The following is a 9,963-nucleotide window of genomic DNA, read 5'->3' on the forward strand; positions in this document are numbered from 1 at the left end:
TTTTTCCTCGGAACTTTTTCTATCATATTTTATCCCTCAACATTTTCTATAACGTTTTTCCTCTGATATTTCCGAGTAACATTTTTACCCCGGAATTCTGTTCACCTTTTTTCCTCTGAACTTTTTCGGTTACTTTTTTTCAAGGAACTTTTTCTTTACTGTTTTTCCTCATAACTTTCTGTGTCACATTTTTCCTCTAAGAGCTTTAATTAAGCATCAACAATAACCTGTAAAGATATTTGATAATCGGAAAATGACCAAAAATTGGTTTTTGAGGTTACCCAAAATTACTTTCAATTTATATTGAGAATTTTCAGTTTAATATTAAACAATAATTTTTTATTTTTAGTTAGTGGTTAGTCTAAAATTTCATAATATTAGATTTAAAAATTTTCAATTGTTTGGCTATAATCTTCAATGAATACAAACTTATCTGGCTTCGAAGAATAGATTCAAAGCAATGAAAAAATGAAAACTATAATTGGTCAGATTCAAGCCGTAAAACTGCGAATGTTTATAAACTAGGCATGGAAAATTGAACAATTTTATATTGAAAGTAATACAGTTCTTACATAATGGGGTATTATGTGGTAGCAGTAAGGAGAATGATCTTCGGGGACGATTGATTTCTATCGACTAAGATAGAGTGAAATAGGACTATCTCTTAGGATGAAATACAGGAATATGCGAAGGTAACTTGTGAGAGGGAGTGAGTGAGAGTTGAGATCTTGGTAAAAGTGAAAAGAGGAACTGATGCATCTATCTCACAAGATAGAATGAGATGTCAAGAGGAAGAGGGATCTGGAGAAAAGATTGTATGGAAGGTGAAATGATGTCGTAGTTGATCGGATGTCTTCAATTTATACTTCCTTTGCTAGAAATAAACGGGTTAGCGGAGAATCACATTGTGGCCCATTAGTGGAGGAGAGAGGGGTGAATCAAGGATTTGAAAAACCATTTAGGCAGTTATGTTTAGAAAATCAGTTTTATTCGATTAAGTATTCTTACAATTATCTATAAGTCAATATAAATTAAAGTGGGTACGCAGATATTTGTCTCTGAAGAGCGACGGCGATGCTTCTTGCCTAAGACCTGTGACTGGGAAGCAGCTCCAGGTTTGAAGAAGATACAGAGGTAGTATCGTTCGATTTTTTTTTTGGCGAAAGTGACGGCAATGTCTTGCGATCGCAACTTAGGGCTATTATCCAGATGTAGGAACCTATGGCTCATAACCAGGTGTAGGGTTTGGTAAAGGTGCTGGTAAAGCTCTCAAAAAGTGATTTTCTAAGCCAATGCGCCCCCTGTTATAACAGAAGCCACCGCTGTGTTAATTTTCGTTTTATCGCAAAAAGTCGTAAGGATAAATTCTTCGAGCTTACAAGGTCTACAATATACAATATACAATAAATGCTCTAACTTTCTACATTTTTATCCAAAATAGCTGGCTCACGAACTCTACCTTCAGTTTTCAAAGCTGCTAAAGTGTACTAAATGCCAGTCTAACAGACAGACAGCAGACACATTCGTAAAACCAGTTTTTCGGGATCAGATGTTCTCAATTAATTTTGAAGATTCCTTAGTAGATATTGTTTCATTTTTGATATTTTCCGTTTAACGTTTCTTCATTTTGCACGTTCCTTCTAATATTTCAATTTGAAAGGTTTAAAATGCAATTTTTCCTTTCTTTAACGGTAAAAATGTCAGTCTTTAATGATTTTAAAAACATTAGTCTGATCAATTTTCATTTTAAATCATTATTTATTTATGTAGTAACAATATAAAATTTGAATAGCTCTGAATTTAGAATTCTTTAAATTGGAAAGGTTTTACTTGTAAATTATTCAGTTTTGAACGCATTTATTCATAAATAATGAAATTTAAATTCCTTTCAAATCTAAATAATACCATTTTTAAAGTTCTTATCTGAAAATATTAAATTTTTAGCATTTGGAAATTGTTGAATTTTCGAAATTTTGTTCTGAAATCATTAAGTTACGAGATTCTTCAATTTATATGTAAATTGTGTAACTTCCAACATTTTGGGCCGGTTCCACCAACAACGGTTAAAAATTTAATCCTCAGTTAAAGCGTTCCATTACTTTTTAACAGCCGGTTAACTCGCATTAATCACCGTTAAATCTAATCGGTCAAGATTGGCCGGTTAGGGCGATTTAATCGTCCTTTAACCTAAGAAGTGCAGTGTCGTTGTGAAATATGGAGTTTTTGGAAGAAGTTCTGAGGTCGTCTGATCGTCGCAAATACATGACAAAATAATAACGTTGAATTTAATAACGCATTAAAAGTAATTTACTGACAGTATTAAATAATCTTTGAATATTTTGAGTGAACTTTTCGGCATTTTCAATTTTCTAAACGAAAGAAAACTGAAAAAACTGCTTTTAGATCAAATATCCGCAGTGTTAAAATTTTGAACAAAAATCGGGAAGTATTTTCATTTTGATTGTAAATCGGGATAAAAAAGTAATCGACAGCAGGAAAAAGCTAACAAAATCCAATTTTTCAAACCACAAAATGATCTAAATATCATTAAATAATTTTTAATTAAAAAATTTTAAAGAGTTTTCCCCTTTTAAAAAATATTATTTTATTGTTAATGTTAACTGTGAATATTGGGCATTGTTTAATAAATAATAAAAAATGATATCTGGATATATTTTTAAGTTTAGAAAATTGAACTAAAATTATAAATTGTAAATAAATTTAAACAATTTTAATGAATTCATTCATAAAATTGCTTTTCGGCATAACTGTTTTCATGAAATTTAGCTTAAGATTTAGGACCAAGAGGGATTTTTCATTATAATTGTCTTTAAATTAAACATGGACGAAATGATCTTATTCTAAATAAGGAATCGCAACATTGGAACCAAGTTTTCAAAATAATTTTGAAATTGCTATTTTATCCCTTTTACATTGATTTATTCTCATCTATTAGTGCATTTAGGTTTTAAATTATTAATCATAATTTGTTTCATCGAATCTACAGAAAAGAATGATTAATAAATGTTTATTTTCATTTCAAATGTTTAAATTATGTCTGTTAAAGAATAATTTAATAAAAATATAAATTATTTTACAGTTTTGGTTGACTTTAATGTAATAAATAGAATCAAGCTTATCATAGATGAAATTTTATAAATTTTTTATAACTTTATAGTACCTTTTTTTAAATTTTATAACTTTCTATTTTTAAGTTTTATATATATATTTTTTATTTTTCTATTAAACGGACAATAAGATTTTAGGAAAATTCAAAATTATTCAGATATTATTTTAAAAGGTTAATTTTAAGTTTTGAAGCTTTTAAAATATGTCGAAAAAAATCTGAGATTTAAAACAATTTTTTCGCATTAATTATTTTTTATTTGTAGATTTTTCAGTTAGTTTTGAAAAGAATAAAAAATAATTAAAATCTTCAGAAGATTCCGAAGAATTTAAAACGAAATGTACATTTTTGATAATTTAGAACAAAAAATGAGAAGCCTTTTAAAAATGTTCAAAGGTTTTAGAAGAACAATAAAATTGTCCCAAGATTTCTGTTAACATTTTTAATGATTTCTTTATTTTGAAGAAGGGATTTTAAACGAAAATCGAATCAAAATTACAAAAAAAATTCTATTATGCTTAATAAAGATTTTCAACTATTCAAATAATTCCAAGTTATTTTTAAACTTTTAAAAAATTCCATTTTTTCAATGTAGATTGTTGAAGATTTTGACACGGGAAGCTGGATTAAAATTACGGAAGGTTTAAAGAGAATACAATTTTTTTCTTTAGATTCCCAGAAAAATGTCAAATGATTTTTCTAAAAGATTTCAAAGTATTTCCAAAAAAATTTCGAAAAATAATCTGGGAGTCTTGAAGGCAAATTTGTTTGTATTTAAACTATTTTAAGGAAAATTGGAAAAATTTCAAAAGACATTTAGAACATTCAGATATATTAAAAGTATTTTTAAAAAAATTTATTTTGATAATCAAAAAAATTTAATTCATGTGAATGAATTCATTTCAAAATTTTTTTTTCATTATAACTATTTTCATGAAATTTAGCCTAAGATTTAAGAGGGAAAGGGTATTTTAATTATACTTGTTTTTAAATTGAACATTAATTAAAGTTATTTCAAGCTCAAAAATAGACGTTGTTAAAAATGATTTATAAAATCGAGGAAAATATTTCATTGTTAATTATAACTGGTTTTTTTAACAAGAACTTGAGGTGAACTTTTAAAATAAATATTTGACAATGATAATATGATATTATTAAACAAGGAAGTAAGTTGTGTTCATTAAAACACATAATTTGTTTATTAAAATATTTGAAAATCCAAAATAAATTTAAATTAATAAATAAAATAAATATTATGTTATATCTATTATATAATATAATAAAAAATGTTATAAAATTTAGAGTATTTTTTTCCGAATATTTATAAATTACACGAATAATTATATGTTTAATTTGATTACTCATTAATAATGATTTTTTGTGTTAAGTAGAAATGCATTGGGATTGACGTCTACAAGCAGTGAATTTGACGATTTTCGCTAATTATTTTTTATTCGGGAAGGTAATAAAAAATCTTAAAGATTATTATCTTTTACCCAGAACTATTAGAAAATTATTTTCATTTGAAAAACATTTTTTTTAACATTTTCGCCGTGCAATATTTGAATACAAGGCCAACTGCATAGCTGGCGCCGCCACACGGCCACCGTCAACTCTCATGACAAATATTTTCCACAGCCCTCCAAAAAAGTGGCATGCGACTAAAGTTGGGTAACGGTAATATTCTACGTAATTTCAGCAGGAAAATCACCGTCATTACCGGTAACGTTTCTCTCGCTTCTTTCGTTATCGATCACATTGCGACTCCATCTGTATGTTAAAATGTGAATGAATGTGAATTTCAAAATACGTCGTAGTTGTTTATCAGTTTCATGGACAATAAACGTATTCTTGCAAATGGTTGATTTCTAAATAAGTAACATTTGCTTTCAAAAACAAAGGAAATGTTCCTATGAAAATAATATAGGATTAAAATAGACTGAATTTGGATAGAATTTGAATAGACTGAATTCGGAAATTACTCTTTTATTTAAGGAGAAAATTGGTGTATTCGTTTATTGTCTTTCATATCCTTACGCGTCTTTTATTGTTAGTACTCTAATAAAAAAATTAAATAAAAAGGTTTTTTTGCAAACAATAGTATTGAATTTTTATTTATATTTTATACCTGCTTAGAATGTTTTCCTGAAACCACCCTCTTAACTTTTCCTTATCTATTATTACAGAGAATTACGTTTTTGCCAATATCTTTCCAAGATATTTAAAAACATATATTGTGTCACTTCTTATTAATAATAAGGATAGTAATAACACTTGTATTCTTCATGATAGTGTGAAACTGCAAAGTGCCCACTACGTTTCAGCAAATTAAATTAGATACCCTTCGAAACATTGTTCTAGAAATGTTTTTCATATACTTTTTTATGTAACAAATACATACGTTATTGCTGTCTACTCAATCTGCAAAGTGTGAACAATTAAAAGGAACAATATTTTTACAAAAAAATAATGTGCTCATACATTTTTAAGCAAAATCAAATCCCACCGTAGAGGTTAAGGAACACTTTTAAACGTGAAAGTTTTCCCACAAGTTATTTAATGTGACGAATATTGAAGAATATTATATCAAATAAACGCAAAAACAATAACCGATTCAAATTTAGTCTTGAAATTCAAAAAAATATTGTTACCATTCGTTACCGGAGAATTTCATCTACTTTACCGGAAATTTCTACCGTTACCGGTAATTTCAGGTAACGACCCAACACTATGTGGGGTTGCAAACGAGATTTCGCTTAAGAAAAGCTTGTGTAAATGATCTGCTGAATCAAATCGAAGGAGCATTAAGAAGAAATTTAGGCGATCTCACGTTATTTTCTTCCATCTTATCACGGATAACACAAATAAAACAGAATTAAAACACGAAAAAAAAATGAAAATTCACTTTTTTTAGGTTAGTGTGGTCACGAACGTGGAGTTAACCTTGTTTGAATTTGGCGCGCACGACCATATTGCTTTAATTTTCACTCGACCCACAAGTAGCCAATCACGCGAATTGTTAAAAGTAAAACAGGAGTTATTTCGAAACGACTATCTGTTTAGATAACCGGCACCTCCAAAAACGTGGTGGACCGCGCGACAGGATAATCGACACTTAACTATGGCATTACATCTAACCCGCTGTCAGTTAACTAATGATTTAACTGAGGTTGGTGTAACCGGCCCTTTGAATTAGAAATGGTACAATTTCAACTCTTTTGTAGTTGAATTCGTACAATTTTTATAAGTTAAATCTGAAATGTGTCTATTTTAAGAGTTTCTGTTTAAAAAATGTTCAATTTCACACATTTTTAATTTAAAATTATACAGTTTTTATATTCTTATCAAAGAATATATTGGATTATATTTTTAATGTCAGGGAATAAAAATCTGAGACGTAATAGCAGGCTTCGAGCGTGGGCATATTCTGCAAGATTTATATGAGTCAATATGACAGTTTATTAGTATACGTCAGATTGTCATCATATAAAATTGTTTTCTAACTTAGGGCCGATGTCACCAACTCTGATTAAATCGTAAATCATTGATTAGTCTTATTTAATCAATACTTTGCGTTCCACCATTCTTTTAATCATGATTATGGGAAGATAATCGTGGGTTAGCTTAACCGCCCAAAAATGGCTGATTATCGAGTTTAATCAGTGATTAAAGTAACATAACCCTGAAATTGAAGTGCAAGTGCAGTGAGTGCAGTATACGGGAAGGAAATATGGCTCTGTTTTACGATGATATTTTACCCTCATCTAATGATGATGAAATGCTTAACCACGTTCAGAGAAGGCCCCAAATATTCAGAGAACGAGTGAATTATTTCGAAACCATGGATGATTTGGATTTTTTTACTCGATTTCGCTTAACAGAGATTACTGTTGAAACTTTGCTGATCCAAATAGAAGAAAGTTTGATACATGCTACAGAAAGGTATGTATAGAAAATTTTATGAATATAATGGAAATAGAATAGAATAGAAATGTATGAATAGAAAATTAATCTTCTTATTTAAAAATTTATGTTTCAGTTTAAAAATTGAAATTCAAATTTACAAAATGCAATTAGGTGAAAAATGAATCCACTTTGTGAGAAAGTGAACAATGTTATTCAAAAGTCGTTTTGATTGAAAATTAGGTTAGTTCGGTGAAAATTAAACTATCTTGTCGAAGCTCTGTTTATATTCAGTTGAAAATTAATTTTATAATTGCAGATTTAAACTGTTCAACTTTTTATTGTAAATTTATATTTTATGGTTGAAAATTAAACTATTTGGATCAAAATTCATGCCTTTTGTTTTGGCAAAAAATTATCCATCTTACTCCAAAAAATCTTTTTTTGTTTAAAATTTTCTTTTCTCCTACTTGAAAATTAATCTGTATAGCTGAAAATGTAACTGAACCACATTTCATTTACGTTTATATTTTGAAATTTTGAACTGCAGTATTTGGTTTCAAATTTATATATTTTTCTACAAATTCGACGGTTTTTGTAGAAAATGAATCTTTATACTTGAGAATGATATAGATGATATAGAAACATTTTTTAAATAATAAACATTAGTGTTGTGACAAATTAATTCACGTTTTAAGAAATTTCACAATTTTGTTCAAAAAACATTTTGTTTGGAAATTGAACTAGTTCGGGGTGAAAAATTAAACTATCTTGTCGAAAATTTTTTTTTTAGTCGAAAATTAATTCTTATGATTGACGATTTAATTTTTCCATTTTTTATAGTGAATTTATATTTTATTGATTAAAATTGAACTATTTCCATCAAAATTTATGCGTTTTGTTCTGGTAAAAATTAAACTACTTGTTCCGAAAAATCACCTTATTATTTTAAAATTCTTCTTTTCTATTTGATTTTAGATTTTGTTAAAAATCCGTTTTTTTGTAGTCGTAAATTATTTATTACAATCGAAAATTCAAGTGTTCCATTTTTATTGTAGATTTTTTTGTATTAAAAATTGAACTGTTTGTTTAAAAACGTAGGTACTTTGTTCAAAACGATAATTTAAATCTTCCTGTTTTTCTGGTTAATTTATCTTTTTCAGTTGAAAATTTAAACTACTTGTTTCAAAACATATGCACTTTCTAACAAATTCCTTGTTTTTTGTAGAAAATTGATCTTCTTACCTGAAAATTTGTTTTCATTTGTTAGTTGAAAAATTTTTAAAGTGAAAATTGAACTGTTTTTAATTGTAAATTTTTTTTCGGTTGAACTCTCAACTATTTGTTTGAAAATGCATGTATTTTATTTAAAATTATTATTTTTGGTACACAATCAATTTTCTCACTTCAAACCGAATCTTTTTGTATAAAACATATTTATAAATAATAGTCATTGTTCTTCTTTTTATCGAAATGTACATTGTTAAACATTTTCCTTCTGGTTGCTATGTATAAATTAAAATTATATTTCAGAAACAACGCTATTCCACCTAGGATACAGCTCCTACTTGCTCTACGGTACTACGCAACTGGTTGGCACCTTATTGCTGCTGGGGACTTCTCTGGAGTTAGCAAAACTAGCGCTCATAGAATTGTTCACCGAGTGACTGCTGCTATTGCTGGACTGACTCGAGAAGACATTAAAATACCTTCCACAGAAGCAAAAGTTACTGCTGCTCAATTAGATTTCTACGCAATAGCACGTTTCCCTAAATTTATTTCGGCATTAGATTGCACGCACGTTCAAGTGCAGTCATTTGGTGAGGACGATGCTGAAGTGTTTAGAATTCGAAAAGGATATTTCTCCATAAACGTTCAAGCCAAATGTAATAGTGGCATGAAATTCACCAGTATTGTGGCACGTTGGCCAGAAGCAGTTCATGGTTCCACTATTTTTCGAAATTCTAGGCTATGCGCTCGATTGGAAGCTGGTGAGTTCAGGGACGCTTTTATATTGGGAGATGGAGGGTATGCGTTAAAAAATTACCTTATAACACCATTAAACAACCCTGTAACTGAAGCCGAAAGGTTATTTAATGAATCTCAAATTAGAACTCGTAATAAAATCGAATGTACGTTTGGTATATGGAAGCGCAGATTTCCGTGTTTAGCGACACGAATGCGCTTCAAAGTTGATCATGTGCTTCCTGTGATAGTAGCAACTGCGGTGTTGCATAATAAAGCCCGTCTTGCTACAGAGGATCTGCCCCCCGACGAGCCTAGACTAAATGGTCATTGGGACGAAGTTTTAAACGAGGATCTTCATAATCGTGGTAACTTGCCTGTCGACGATGGAAATGCACGTCGAAACATTATTGCCCATTTTCAAAGTTTGATTGATCAACAATAATGTCTGTTGTGCATGAGAAGAACTTTACATTGGACCAGCGTAAATCCGCGCCTCGCCCCGCCATTCGATACCAAAAGAATGGCTGTTCACGAGTGTAATTAATTTAATAGTGTATTATCATGTAATTAATATAATAACAATTGCTGAATGTAATCAATAGGCTATGTAGAATAAGAATAAAGGCCGAAAAATGGGTTTACAAACATTTTTTATTCGTCTAGTATTTTTCTAGTATTTCTTTGGAGTGTGCAATAAAACCAATTTTTTTGTTTGAGTTCGAAAACACAAAATTTGCACCAGTGAAAGCTTTGTTTTAAATTTTAACAGTCTTTGGTTTGCTTATCAACAATAACAAAGATGCATGTTGAAATAATGTTCAAAACTTGGAACATTATTTCAACGCACCACAGCACAGCCACAAATACGTGCCATAACGTGTTGGTTCACAATTACTGAATTTGGTAAATAAATCGTCTTGATGATTAATAAATTAATCTTTGGGTTCTAAAAATTATCATTATTA

At 29.1% G+C, this 9,963-nt stretch overlaps 1 protein-coding gene across 1 annotated transcript; it reads left to right on the forward strand.

The window, feature by feature from the left end:
• Positions 1-6,857: 6,857 nt before the first annotated feature.
• On the forward strand, positions 6,858-9,440 carry LOC117181173 (putative nuclease HARBI1). The gene is made up of 2 exons (XM_033373741.1): positions 6,858-7,069; positions 8,564-9,440. Exons 1-2 carry the CDS (start codon positions 6,858-6,860, stop codon positions 9,438-9,440), a joined length of 1,089 nt encoding a protein of 362 aa, XP_033229632.1.
• Positions 9,441-9,963: the final 523 nt, after the last annotated feature.

The sequence above is a fragment of the Belonocnema kinseyi genome, chromosome 10 (assembly GCF_010883055.1).
Source record: "Belonocnema kinseyi isolate 2016_QV_RU_SX_M_011 chromosome 10, B_treatae_v1, whole genome shotgun sequence".
In the NCBI taxonomy this organism is placed as follows: Eukaryota; Metazoa; Arthropoda; class Insecta; order Hymenoptera; family Cynipidae; genus Belonocnema; species Belonocnema kinseyi.

Bases quoted from the DNA above. Each gene is read 5' to 3' on its own strand.
- LOC117181173 (XM_033373741.1), top strand. From the start codon at position 6,858: ATGGCTCTGTTTTACGATGATATTTTACCCTCATCTAATGATGATGAA. The intron at 7,070-8,563 runs GTATGTATAGAA...ATTATATTTCAG, and splicing joins TTGATACATGCTACAGAAAG to AAACAACGCTATTCCACCTA.